This window comes from Mytilus edulis, chromosome 12 (assembly GCF_963676685.1).
Source record: "Mytilus edulis chromosome 12, xbMytEdul2.2, whole genome shotgun sequence".
NCBI classification, from domain to species: domain Eukaryota; kingdom Metazoa; phylum Mollusca; class Bivalvia; order Mytilida; family Mytilidae; genus Mytilus; species Mytilus edulis.
In genome coordinates this window covers 77,252,789-77,268,016 of record NC_092355.1, presented here as the reverse complement: position 1 = coordinate 77,268,016, position 15,228 = coordinate 77,252,789, and the positions used below count along the sequence as shown (strand labels likewise).

The 15,228-nt window shown below is 31.7% G+C and overlaps 1 protein-coding gene across 2 annotated transcripts in view; it reads left to right on the top strand.

The window, feature by feature from the left end:
* The window catches only part of LOC139497207 (neuroendocrine convertase 2-like), a 28,538-nt gene extending 19,548 nt beyond the window's left edge, over positions 1-8,990 (top strand). Inside the window, exons 14-20 of one of the 2 annotated variants that reach the window (XM_071285320.1) lie at positions 903-1,012; positions 1,817-1,890; positions 2,946-3,121; positions 3,589-3,706; positions 4,202-4,218; positions 6,670-6,780; positions 8,730-8,990. In XM_071285320.1, the coding sequence (XP_071141421.1) occupies positions 903-1,012; positions 1,817-1,890; positions 2,946-3,121; positions 3,589-3,706; positions 4,202-4,218; positions 6,670-6,770 (596 nt within the window). In that variant the 3' untranslated portion in view covers positions 6,771-6,780; positions 8,730-8,990. Of the gene's footprint in view, positions 1-902; positions 1,013-1,816; positions 1,891-2,945; positions 3,122-3,588; positions 3,707-4,201; positions 4,219-6,669; positions 6,781-7,746; positions 7,971-8,729 lie in introns of those variants that run through there. The other variant, XM_071285321.1, reaches the window with a different exon arrangement.
* The last annotated feature ends 6,238 nt before the right edge of the window (positions 8,991-15,228 follow it).

Sequence of the window (15,228 nt, the reverse complement as noted above, 5' to 3'; positions counted from 1 at the left end):
GGTATATTATCTGCATTTAGATGTTGTACCATACCTTGATAATTTAGTTTCATGCTTGTATCACCATTTGCATGATTTGTGTGGTAAGCTGCTTAACTAATTATATTTGCAGCTCAACTAAAGTCCAAAGGAAAGAAGACGGAGCTTAGCTATTTTACAACATATTCATTTTCATGTTATTCCATGGCTAAAGCTCCACCCATTTTTTAAAGATATCCGCCTCTGAACTATGCTTACCCTTCCGGAGCACCCGATTTCGTGGAGTTCGTGTTGTTTCTTAATCTTTTATTTATATCTGTTGATGTAAATGTCCTTTGGTCTTTGTTTATTCCTTGGTTTTGATTGTTATTGTCTATATACAAAGCTGAAAAACGTAAAGGGTCACCAACACTTACTTTTTTTTCATTTTATAACGAAAGCAATAAAATTGAGAAAGGAAATGGGGAATGTGTCAAAGAGACAACAACCCGACCATGGAGCAGACAACAGCAGATGGTCACCAACAGGTCTTCAATGCAACGAGAAATTCCCGCACCCGGAGGCGTCCTTCAGCTGGCCCCTAAACAATTATATATTTACTAGTTTAGTGATAATGAACGCCATACAAAACTCCAAATTGTACATTTTTACTCGTAAATATGTTAACTCGTCAGAACCATGGTATATAAAGTACTTATGCAATGAATTTGTCAAGAACTTTTATCATTATATCAATGGAAGAATGCAGAAAAAAAAAATCAATGTTTTGTTGAAATTTTTTGAAATAAAATCGTAAAAAAACTTTATATATAACTATCTATAAAAGAAATTAATTATCATAAAACAAATGCAATGAAGTCATATTTTATTGTGTTTAAAATGTCAACAAAAATATGCTTGCTTTATATTCTTGGTAATTTTAGCTGCTATCTACAGAGTGGTTCTTGTAGTTGAGACATCAGCTTATCAATCTTCAGACATAACCACTTTAAACAATCCATCATCCGAAGAATTCAAAGATGTTAAAACAGGAGTAAGTGAGCTATAACAATACGTTCAAATGTCTATCACTATTCATTATTTTAATGCAGCTGACATAACTAGCTGAGGGAGCTAATGCATTTATTTACGTTATTGACGTTCAAAAAGGAAATGAAAAGCTAAACAAAAAAAGTAACATTTTCGTGTATTTATTGATACAACCCACTCAACAGCCAGAATGTGCATGCTTTAGACAAAGAGAATGTATAGTATCCCAGAGCGTTTTGTGTCCAGAAAAATTGTCTACACAACAAACATGCATTGTTGCGTGTACATGAATCCTGGTATAATAATCTGAATACCCTTGTCAAACATTTCCTGGTCTATTTCATTGTTGAGGTACGGGAAACAATGTACAATCTAATTGAAATGATTGTATATACATCATGTACATTGTTGTGTCCATAAATGTAGAAAAATTAACTCGCTACAAACAAGCAATTAGGCTTTTGAATTTTGTTATCTGCGCCTGTTCAAAGTCGTACATTACATTTCTCTGCTTCTAACATTGACGCTTTCATGTGCATCTTTTTGATATTAAAATTCGCCTCACATAAAAGTACGTTGGCCGTTTGCATGATACACATTTTCACATTTGTCTAAATTTTGATTTACTTCAAGTGACTGCAACACAAGAAGTGTGTTCCGGGGACTATTCAACTTTGTAAGACCCCAATCGATAGAATTTAATGTGACATTTATTTCTCGTGGTCAATCAAATGTCCGTATGGGCTATTGGTTTCTGACATTTAAGTTTAGTTCTTTTACTTTCTCTTCTCCTTTCTTACATTTACAGCTTCAAAGGTTTTGGTCCACCAACACTGGAACAAGTTTTTATAGTCTAGCTATAAATAAATTAACACCAGCAGAGTAAGTTACCATATAGCCTGTAATAAAGATATGTATCGCAATTATCACTTTTTATAAGAATCTGTTTCATTAGCAATTACAGTGTTTGTCCTTTAATTAGTTTTCTGTCTGTAAATTATAAAGAATCTTAGGTCTTGACTGCATACAGCCGTCTGTCCGTAGGTATGTATGTCAGTCTTAAAAAAGATTTCAGTAATTTTTCTGTAATGTTTTTTCACATGATTATATATTTGGTTTAAATTCATGTATTGATATACAATAGCCTCAATAGTATTATCCTTAACATATATAAAAATATAGCAAAGGTACATTTTAGAAAAAAATATAGTTTTGATTTGGTATACGATTCGTTGTGTTTTAAATTCATTCGTCTTGGATCACAAATATCTGAAGAATCTAAAGATTTGTGCTTTTAAAAATGTATAGCAATACAATATCATGTGAAAAAAGTTAAATCCTAAAAATAGTAAACTAAAGGAAAATTCAAAACGGAAAGTCCCTAATCAAATGATAAAACGCATCAAACGAATGGACAACAACTGTATTGGACCTGGATTTGTTATAGCACTAAATCACTTATACGACAGTCGCATCAATTTCTATTATATTGACAATGATGCGTGAACAAAATTTTACAAATAAGGGTACAAAAACAACACGGACCCCAACAAACCTAGGGGTGATCTCTGGTGCTCAGGGAGGGGAAACAGTCATTAGCCAGCACACGTTATGTTCGCTATAAATATAATCTGACACAACTTTGTTTGTCCACTCGCAAGTAATTTGTGTCAAATAATGTACCTTTATACAGACCTGCATGTGTTTATATAAGGTTTACATATCTGTACCAAGTCAGGAATATGACAAGTGTTTTCAAATAGTTTGAGGTTTTTGTGTTTTTGATTTTGCCATTTGATAAATGTCATTTTGTTTGTGAATTTTACCTTGAGTGTGGTATTTTTGTTAATTTAAATTTACATTAGATAAAACGATTAAGGTGATTTCCTGATTTTAACATATCAAATTGATTTATTATGACTCTTTATCTTTTTAAGGAAAGGTTCTATAATTGTTGATCAGAAAGTCTACACAAACGAAAATAGTGTTGGATCATTGATAAAAGCTTGCTACGACTTAGTGAATAATGCAGAATCGTTAAGATTTGGACGTATTTCATCCTTAAAAGTATCAGTTGCTAATATTACAAACTATGAATTACCTAACAATACAGGTAAAACTTCTAAACTGGTAATGAAATAATTGATATTTACACAGAATGTCTTACAACTTAGCTATGTTAGAAAGCTATTGCTTAAAGCAACATATACATTAGCGTTTTTCATGAATACCATTTTTAGACATCTATATGTTAAATGAAATATAAAATATAAAGAAATATGACACAAAACTATTTTAAAACATATTTTTTTTTAGTGACGGGTAGTTAAAACCATATTCCATAAAAAAAATTAAAGTCTAATATAGTATTGGTTGTCTTCTGGTAGCACCCTACCTCCAATGCAGTTGGCTTTTTGTTTTAAACCTCTACAGCGTGTGATTTGGATTTAGTACGTGTCTAAATGAAAGTATTTTTATTTTCATCAACATCTAATTATTCTGAACATTTTTAAAATACAATACAGTGTATTAATCTAAAATACAAACATTTGTAGAATTATCGTTTATTCATCTTTTCAGTGGAAATAACAAACCAGACACAGAAAAACGAACTGTGTTCCATCTATACTACATTTTCAACATGCAGTTCTAAACTTAAATGTAAAGTTTTTGAGGGCAAACCATCGTGTGTCTCCAAGTAAGTATGTAGTTGTAGAACTGAATAATGAATCTTTGATATGTTAACAATCATCAGGTCATTTACTGCCCTTCTGCTATATTATTTATACGAAATTGGCAAATTCAGGGAATATCCGGACTCAGTTAATATATAAGCAAAAGAAAACAAATGTTTATTGATATTCGTAGTCAAGTGTAATGTGAATTTTCCTTTAGTCTAATATTGTGCAAAACATGGATCACTTCCTTGTTATTGCAGTATTATTTAATGATAGATTATATAATTTATAGTTTAATCTGTAACAGATTTTGTTTTATATTCTTGTTATTGTCAAAGTCAATTTTCATAATAATTAACTAGTACTGTTGCACGCTTCTAAACATTCAACCAACATCTTTTACAATGCAATCAAAAACCTAATGAAATTACTAATCACAATAATACATTTCTTATACGTGTCCACTTATTTGTATTGTTTTCTCAAACAAATAGAGGGAATCATTTTTTCTGCAGGTCATCCTCTTCAACAGGTATGTATAAGTTCTACATTTATCTTAGTAGAGAATTCATTAGTTTTCCAACCATCATAAACAAGGTGTAAACAATGGAGAACAAATACCAAGGGACCATTCAAACATTCAACCAAAGACAGACAAGACCGTGGACATAGATCAATACGACGATCGGACAAACATCAATAACGAATAAGTACTTATGAAACAAAAGACTAAGCAGCATGAACCCCAATAAAACAAGGATAAAAGGAATAAAACGCTCTTCCCGTTTCATATGAATAACCCGTCATGTTAGTTAAGAAGATCTGGCTTGAACTCCTCTCCTTAAAGGTGCATTCGACTGGGATCTAAAGATCTAAGGGAAAACCAATAATAATCAACTTTTACACAAGTCAAGTTTTAAAATTCTGCACATATATCTTAAAGTTTGTTTTGAACATTCATATAAATAAGTGCTTTTCTCAATATTTAAACATATGATATATCTTTGTTGGAAACAACTTTTTGCTCTTTGACTATTTACTAGACATAAAAAAATATCCAACGGAATAGTTGCATGTTAAACTTCAAAATACTGATGAATTCAGTCTAGGATTATGCCAGGCGATGGGCTATACTCTTTCCGAATGGATTAAGGCTGTGAGGTCGTTAATACAAAACCGAATTAAGAAACTTAATTGGATCTATCAATACCCACGCTACGTCAATTTTTAAAGACCCAAATGTTGCAAAACACTTGCCCTATCTCCGTGACAAATATGTTGTTGTCCCCGCAGATAAAGCACAGAACAATATCGTTTGTTTGTAAAAATAGCATTACATAAACTGCTTTATAAATTAATTAGGCATTGACAATTCGCTTGGAAACTCAACATATACCCTCATGACACTTACCAAAGAGGAAATGCTAGATAATCATAGGTCTGTTTTATGTTCCTTTGGAATTTCAACCAAAGATGAAGAACTGGATCTTCCATCACTGTATTGGATACCTAAACTACATAAGTGTCCTTATTGATAGGTCTATCAAGTGCTTCCCAAAACCTCTTTCTAAATTATTAACATCTATTTTATCAGTAATCAAAGCCGGGCTCCAAAGTTATTGTGAAACTGACTTTCCTAGATGTGGATACTCAAAAAATTCAAAGATCTTTTAGAGTACATACAATCAAAGACTCTCTCATCTTGCAATAGTATTAAAACATTTGACTTTTCTACACGTTACACAGGTATTACCCATTCCAAACTAAAAGACAAAATAAAAGAGTTGGTAATACTTTGTTTCATAAAAAAGAATGGCGAACGTAGATACTACAAGTATCTTGTCTTTTGGAGGGGAGGGATACATCCTACTTTGTAAAGGATCACTCTGATTTAAACAAAAAATTCTCTGAAACTGACATTATCAAGATGCTTGATTTCTTGATTGACAACATATTTGTTACGTTTGGAGGATGTGTTTTTCAGCTGACTGTTGGAATTTCAATGAGAACCAATTGTGCCCCTCTTCTGACCGACTTGTTTCGTTATCATTATGAGGCTGACTTCATACAAGAAATTCTTAAAAATAAGAAGTAAGAAATATATTGTAACGTTACGTTCCGCTATATAGATAATGTTTTCTCGTTAGATAATACAAAATTTGGTGACTATGTAGAACTAATCTACATGTATCCCATCAAACTGGAGATAAAGGAAAATACAGATACAGCTAATTCTGTCTCATATCTTGACTTACATCTAAAAATTGACAATGAGAGTTGGTTGAAAAGAAAACTTTATGACAAAAGAGATGATTTCAGCATCCCTATTGTGAACTTTCAATTTCTATGTAGCAACATTCCAGTAGCCCAGCATACAGAGTATATATCGCCCAATTGATACGATATTTCCTATCATGATTTACTCGATAGAGGATTGCCACTAGCAAGGAAGCTACCAAACAAAGAGTTCCAAATGAGGAATTTGAAATCATCCCTTCGTAAATTTTACAGAGGCCATCACGAGTTGGTTGACCGTTATGTAATAACCGTTTCACAGATGATATCAGATTTTTTCATTATGTCGTAACTACGTACAATACCTCTTTCCCTTTTCCCGAATGTGACCTACCGAATAATACTATATACCGGAGTTGTAATAACATAAGCAACACGACGGGTGCAACATGTGGAGCAAGATCTGCTACCCTACCGGAGAATCTGAGATCACATTAAGTTTTTCGTGGTTAGGGTTCGTGTTGCTTAGTCTTTAGTTTTCTATGTTGTGTCTTCAGTACTATTATTTGTCTGTTTGTCTTTTTATCATTTAGCCATGGCGTTGTCAGTTTATTTTCTATCTATGAGTTTGACTCTCCCTCTTTTATGTCTTGTTCAACATGTTCTAATGGTTTGTATGTACTTAATGATTACGGTAGCACCATATATCAGTGTCAGGTTTATTGCATAACATAATTAATTATTTTAGTTAATAAAGGTGCTATTATTGGAGGGGTGCTCGGTGGTATCGCTACTACAATAGCATTGGCGGGTGCATTATATCTACATTGGAAACAAAGACGGCAATAGTTAAACCAAGGTAAAAAAAATATTGATAGTGTATAGCTAGGGAACTACTGATATTTTATTTCTAATAAGTCTTAAAAAATTGATTGCACGTTTCTTAATACAAAAGTACATCTGTTTGATCATTTCAATGGTTTAGTCATATGAGAGTTTGTCATCATTAACTACTTTTCAATCCATACATTTAATGAAAAGTAAAATCACTTAAATAATCAAAAGACAAAACACACCAAACGAATGGACAACAACTGTCATATTCCTGACTTGGTACAGGCATTTTCTTTTGTAGAAAAATGTAGATTGAACCTGGTTTTACAGCGCTAAACCTCTCACTTGTATGCCAGTCGTATAAAATTCAATTATATTGACAACGATGCGTAAAAAAACAGACATGATAGGTAAAATTGTCAAAATAGGGATACAGCCAGCAATACCGTGTCACAATATCAATCTGATCAAAACAAACGAATAAATAACATAGATGGATAAAACGGGATATATAAAAAAAAAAAAAAACCACATGCATTACTTCTTATACATGTATTTAAAATCAACCCAAATTACTGCATCGCGAGGTTCCGCGTGTTTGATGTTGGATTAAAGTTGTCAAATTTACAACTGACAGTGGCAATTCTTCTAATACAGTTGAATTACTCTTTTTCCCAATACAATGCTTCTTATATAAACAAAATCAAATATTCCTATTATTAACTATGCGTTAGCAACCAGATTGCCAATGACTTCAAACGTCAACACTGGAACTAATGACACAATGCATTGTTTAAAGCAATGATTCAATACATAGCATATGGCATTAACCTACACTTCTACAGTCTGTGCAATACCTTCATTATATAATAATTAACTAATTCCCGAAAGCCATAAATGAATTGTAAAAACATCCATTAAACATATTAAATATGTGACAATGATTGATATATTTTTTTTTATAATTGAAACAGGTTATGTTTTATTGTAGTTCAAATAATATATAGTGAAAATGAAGAAACACGATTTTAACAAATAGATATTTACAATGTAATTTAATCTTAATCGAATCAATGATTTTCAAAACATGTATCTATACCACACTGATAACATTTGGAGCATAAAACATAATAACAATCATCCAAAAAATATAAGAATTTTGCGATCGATTTATATTTTAGAAAAATGAAATATGTTAATACACAATGACGAATTTTTTGAGTGGATTTGTTAAAATTAGTTGTTAGTTTGTTGGTTTTTTTGTTGGTTTTCTTATTTGTATTGTTTGACATGTTGTTGAATGTCAGGAGCTCTTTATAGCTTGCTATGCGGTAAATATGTGCTAATTATTGAAGGCCTATGACCACCTATAATTATTAATATTTACGTCATTGTCACCACATCTTATATGATAATGATGTTTAAATAAATTTTGAATATATTTTTCTCTCATTCTAATCAATTTAACATATCATAATTTTGAAAGGTGATAGATATTTACTAGATAGTATGTTGTTTAAACCTGAGATCCTGATTTCGGTAAAAATTATGAAATAGAAATGTGTCGAATTAGAATAGCCAAAAACTACCTTAATATATACGTCTAGATCATTATTTTTTCCTTTGTCATAAATTTACACTCGTGAAAGTTGAAATCAAAATTCCATCAATCTTATTTTCTATTTCGCATTCGTCATTAGTACAATGTATAGACTATTTTATAAAGATCTGTTTTGACTTTTTTATATTTAAGTGTATTATCATTATCACGTATACCACGTCTATTTTTATACATAATAATATATGTTATATGTGCTATAAGATTGCTAGCCATAAGATAGTTTGTATTTGTCGTGTGTCTGAGTTTGATAAAAGTTATTTTGTGTTGTTGTTTTCAACATTATAATGGTTATTGGTTATGTGTACTTTTGACTTTTCTTCAATCCTTTTTGATTTTGATCAATTATATTTTAGCCGCGCTTTTTATATTGGGATAGAGAAGTAGCGCCACTGAATAGCATGCGAATAAAAACATTCTTATTCATCTATGACTGTTGTTAGTCAAGATGACTACCGAACTTGTAAATTATGATTTGTATTTGATATTTTTGATTTGTAAATACATACTTACCTAATATTTCGATATATTCGTAGCATACATTGTTATATTTGTAAGTTTTTTTTAACGATTTAACATTTCAATATTTTTAGATTGATGTATTAAATGTGTATTTACTTATGTGTTTACATATTTGAATAAAATTGAGAATGGAAATGGGGAATGTGTCAAAGAGACAACAACCCGACCATGGAAAAAACAACAGCAGTAGGTCACCAACAGGTCTTCAATGTAGCGAGAAATTCCCGCACCCGGAGGCGTCCTTCAGCTGGCCTCTAAACAAATATATACTAGTTCAGTGATAATGACCGCCATACTAATTTCCAAATTGTACACAATAAACTGAAATTAGAATAAAACAAGACTAACAAAGGCAAGAGGCTCCTGACTTGGGACAATCGCAAAAATGCAGCGGGGTTAAACATGTTTGTGAGATCTCAACCCTCCCCCTATACTTCTTGCCAATGTAGAAAAGTAAACGCATAACAATACGCACATTAAAATTCAGTTCAAGAGAAGTCCGAGTCTGATGTCAGAAGATGTAACCAAAGAAAAAAAACAAATTGACAATAATACATAAATAACAACAGACTACTAGCAGTTAACTGACATGCCAGCTCCAGACTTCTATTAAACTGACTGAAAGAAAGATTATGATTTTTTCATATGAACATCAGGCACAATCCTTCATGTTAGGGGTTTAGTATCATACCATCATAACATATATGAGAAGAACATAACCCGTGTCATGCCAACAACTGGTTTTTGAATAAATGTGTTTAGCTCCGATGCAAAGACCCTATAAGTGAATCAATATTAACGCCAAAATATGCAATCTTTAATGACCTGACAACAGTATCGTAACTATATCCCTTCTTAATAAGTCTATTCAAAGGTTTTGTTAGTTTCTGAGGTGAATACTGATACCTTTGTGCTTTATAAAGAGTATTTCCATAAAAAAATTGGATGTGAAATACCTGATCGTAAAAGAAGTCTGCATGTTGAGCTATACTTACGAATGATGTCCTTCTACCGATGATAAAATTTAGTAAAAGTTTTGACTAGTTTGTGATATCGAAAACCCTGGTGTAATAATTTTTCAGTAATACATATATTTCTCTTGTTAAAATCTAAAACATTGTTACATACACGAGCGAATCGTACTAGTTGAGATATATAAACACCGTAAGATGGTGACAAGGGTACGTCACCATCTGAAAATGGATAATTGACGATAGGAAATGAAAAATCATCTCCTTTGTCATAAATTTTAGTATTCAGCTTTCCGTTAGTGACATAGATATCAAGATCAAGGAAAGGGCATATTTTACTTATATCAATAATAATTTAATACCTTTAAAGCACTTTTCTTGATTTACTTTCATCACGAATGCTTCAGGCACAAAATAACAATAATTTATCTTTCGAAAAAAAAACTAACGTCAATTCAGGATACATATTTACTCAATCATTAAGCCACCGACAATCATTTACACTAACGTGAATTTAGTCTTACCGACGTTTTTCTTTGATTAGGATTACATGTCTTATAGGGTGATTGTAGCTTTTCAGGAACACATTACAAAAGTGCTTGAAGCAAAATAATTCTTTTCCATTTACCTTTGCACAAGCTTTAAGGTAGTACAATACAAAGATTTTTTTCTTCCAATCACTAACCTTTGAAATGCTGTAACTTTCTTATGAATGCATAGAAAATAATAAAAGAGGTATATATAGATAGATAAAAAATTAATCTTTTAAATGAATGCAATCATTATGTAATCAATTATTATGTAATTAGTGGCAAAATCTGGGTAAGTTCACTTGAATGAATTTAGCTCTATCATCTCTTTGACTATACAGAAAATTTTAACAAAATCTTAATCAACACATCATGGGCTTCAAAAGGGTGCCTGAGATTGTTTCTATGGTATTCCATTCACTCATAAATCTCTAATTAGTGTAGACATCCTAACCACATAAAAGAAGATAATGTTTAAATAGGTTTAAAATTTGTTGTATACATTCTATCTGAAATCTGAGACACTCTTTTGTAGATAATGGCCATAGGAACAACATATAATAAAATCAACCCTCTAGGTATACCTATGCAGAAGCTAATTTCATTTGAAAGTGGAAATTTGGTGAAAAATATTTTAGACACAGTTAACATTATAATTGGTTACATAATTGTTGCATAATACTAACATTGTATTAATTTGAAAGAGTAATCTCTTAGCTATCCATAAATACCACTTTTATAAATTTTCAAGCATTATTAAGAAAGTTACAGCATTTTAAAACTTGGGAGTTGGAGTTATAAAATCTTTGAATTGTGCTACCTTAACAGTTTCCGATTTATTCAATAAAAAATATTCTGGGGTGGAGGGGTCACGTGTTAAGTTCATAGATCAGGGAATCTAAAGGTGAAAATAGTAGGACCCGACGAGGTATCAAGTCAAATTACAACATTTTTGGAATATTTATTTAGGAGTATTTTCCTTACGGCCAATCCGTAGCTTTTCAATCAAAACTGGTGAAATGTTTTCCTGTTGTAAATGAGTCATGAGTACCAATGATGAGTATTCGACCTTTGAACTATGTTTTTTATTGGTAGTGACGTTTGACGAAATTGGTGCAGAACTGGAACGGAATTATCTGCCATTAGGGTTTGTCAAATTATGTCGATCCCATTTAATGACATATTGCTGTGTTCTCGGGTTTCCCCTTCCCGTAGTTGTTTATAAAATAATGGCGTTCAAGTATATATGACGTGGCTCTGTACTTTAAACATCTCGCCATTGTGTTATTGTTCTTTTATAAGTTTTGAATAATTTGAACGACACACTTGTTTTACATCTCTACCTGTGTGACGTTTACATTCTGACGTCAAAAACGCGATTCTACGCCAGAGTTAAGACACAAAAACAAGTAAACAATGCATGAAGTTGTTAATGTCATATATGTCTTTTTGTGCTTCTCTGTTGAATATTTGTTTGGTTTTGTTGTGATAAATATTCTGACACGAGGTTGACTGCTGTACCACTATTTTGACAAGTTTACTTATTATGTTTGATTTATTTTTTTCTTCACGCATCGTTGCCAATATAACGGAATTTGATGCGACTGTCATACAAGTGTGATTAACGCTATAAAACTAGGTTCAATCCCCCATTTTCTGAATGTGAAAATGCCTGTAGAAAGTCAGGAATATGACAGTTGTTGTCCATTCGTTTGATGTGTTTGTGCTTTTGATTTTGCCATTTGATTAGGGACTTTTCGTTTTGAATTTTCCTCTTTCGTATTGTTATGAAATTATTTTACCATATTTATACAGAAATGAAAGAAAAAATTTAGTCCTGCGCTATCCTCGATATAGAGTTACCATTTTAATGCATTATATATATATGCGAGAGTAAATAAGATGTGTCAAAGAGCCGAAATTCAACAATCATAGAATTATGTAACATTTTCACTGTTATTTTCTCTCTTTTTTATGAGGCTTGTTAACTACTAAACGGCAGGTATAAAAATAAATATATTTTCTTACCTGAGAAACCGAAATATCGATGAACTAAAATACAAGAGATTTATCTTTTGAATGTTTGCACATTACGTAATACTTCAAACATTTTCATTTTCCAATATTTCTGTACGAAGTTTCGCTCTTCATTTTATTGCTGACAAAATAAACTTTTCTGACACTTGATTATTCAAGAAAACGGGAATTGATGTATGTAAATTTTGGTTATTGTTTTTGTAAGTAATCTGTGACATTTGTCCGTAGAACCATATTTATCATTATCATTTCTGCTCCCAATCTGATTAACTAATCATTTAATATAAGTCAAGAGATAAAATTGATCCTTGTCCTAAGGCTAACCTGCATATTGTATTTTGTTCTACTTGTTTTTAATTACTGATTTTATACATTACAGAAATAGTTTTTGACGAAAACATTTTTGCACCTGTCCTAAGTCAGGAATCTGATGTACAGTAGTTGTCGTTTGTTTATGTAATATATACGTGTTTCTCGTTTCTCGTTTTGTTTATATAGATTAGACCGTTGGTTTTCCCGTTTGAATGGTTTTACACTAGTAATTTTGGGGCCCTTTATAGCTTGTTGTTCGGTGTGAGCTAAGGCTCCGTGTTGAAGGCCGTACTTTAACCTATAATGGTTTACTTTTTAAATTGTTATTTGTATGGAGAGTTGTCTCATTGGCACTCACACCACATCTTCCTATATCTATTTCCATCATCTGATTGAGATCTATTGCATAACGTCCTTGTCTTTTATAAAGAAACATCTTTATCAAACAGCATATAAGTAAAATGTTTCCACAAATTGAAACATTGGTCAACGATTATTGGTATGCGAAGTATAGAACATGATAAAGTTGTTTTTCTGTAGATAATGCATAGTTTTATGTTTCTCTTGTATAAACTCGAAAGGGTGTCGCGATTGCTCAAATGTGTGGGGAAACCGGACACCAAAATACGCATTATAACTTATATACTCACGTCAAACAGATTCAATTGATAAGTACTCTATTTTTATATCTGCATGATTATTTAATATCTCTAAAAACCAAGTATTTTATTTTAAATAAAGACAACAGTTGTATACCCCTGTTCAAAAGTTATACATTGCTTTAGATAAAACAAATCCGTCTTACAAACTAAAACTGAGGGAAACACATCAATTATAAGAGAAAAACAACGCCACAACTGAACACTAAAGTGCAACAAAAACAAACGACAACACCGTTTTTTATTGCTTTTATTTCGAATGTTTTTTTGTTATGATGGGGGGGGGGGGGGGGGGGAGTTGAATAACTTGCAAATAGTACTTCAACTTTATTGATTTCCTTTATTGAACAGCAATAAGAATTGTCCTAAAAGATTTTACTTTATGTATAATTATTAAATGTAACAAATATTCATATAAATCTCACAATAAGATATTTGTTAAATCGAAATAATACAATAGCCTATACTTTAAATGCTTAGCTATACATGCTATAGCACATTTAAAAAAGTTTTATTTCAAATTTTTCTATTTGTTCCATATCATACACTCATTCATTTGTGAATTCGTTTGGTGACACCAATAGGTGATTAGAAATCAATAGTAATTTAAACGGCAATTATTCTTATCACACACATCTTTAAATAGACTACCCTTATACAAATTAAAAAGTAAGCTCCGCCCTATCAGTTAAAATAACATTTTTAATAACACATATTGATTGTCAAACGTATTTAGATAATATTGATCATTTGATGGAAGGACATCTGTTCAAAACTTGGTAAGTTTATCTTTCATTACCTTCGAGAAGGAAGAATAATAACTTTACTTAAAAATACTCAATTTGCTCTGCTATAGAACAGAATATGACAATTGTTTTCCTATAATTCCGTTCGTTTATATAGGTCATGGATTGATTTGGCCAAGTTTTATGACTTCCCCTATTCAATCATTTACCTTTACTGTTTAATCCATTTTTGGTAATGTCCCTTTGGTGTATCAAAGTACTTATACTTTTCGTAACTGTGTCATTGTGCTACGTATTTTTGTATCCGTCTCTTTCAATTTTGCTTATGTGCTTTGTATATGTAACAGGAGGGTCGGGCTTGGATTCTTCTGTCCCCTCTAGTTATTTCTGTCGTGTTAATAACTGAGATATATGACTCTATATACCTAATATACAAATAGCTATATAGTGTGTTGACGATTGATGCCAAGTAAGATCATTAGACTATCTCAGTTCTTATAGATCTTCACAGGGACCTGAGCTATCATGGCAGTAGGATAACAAGATACTACAGATGTTTATATTTGTATTAAATATACATGATTACATCTTCTGACATCAGACTCGGACTTCTCTTGAACTAAATTTTAATGTACGTATTGTTATACGTTTACTTTTCTACATTGGTTTGAGGTATAGGGGGAGGGTTGAGATCTCACAAACATGTTTAACCCCGCCGCATTTTTGCGCCTGTCCCAAGTAAGGAGCCTCTGGCCTTTGTTAGTCTTGTATTATTTTAATTTTAGTTTCTTGTGTACAATTTGGAAATTAGTATGGCGTTCATTATCACTGGACTAGTATATATTTGTTCAGGGGCCAGCTGAAGGACGCCTCCGGGTGCGGGAATTTCTCGCTACATTGAAGACCTGTTGGTGACCCTCTGCTGTTGTTTTTTATTTGGTCGGGTTGTTTTATCTTTGACACATTCCCCATTTCCATTCTCAATTTTATGACGTAAAGTAACAAAAACAGTATACAATATCAACAAATGTAAACTTGTCTAAAAGGTATATTAAATTCAACAGTTTATAGTTAACAA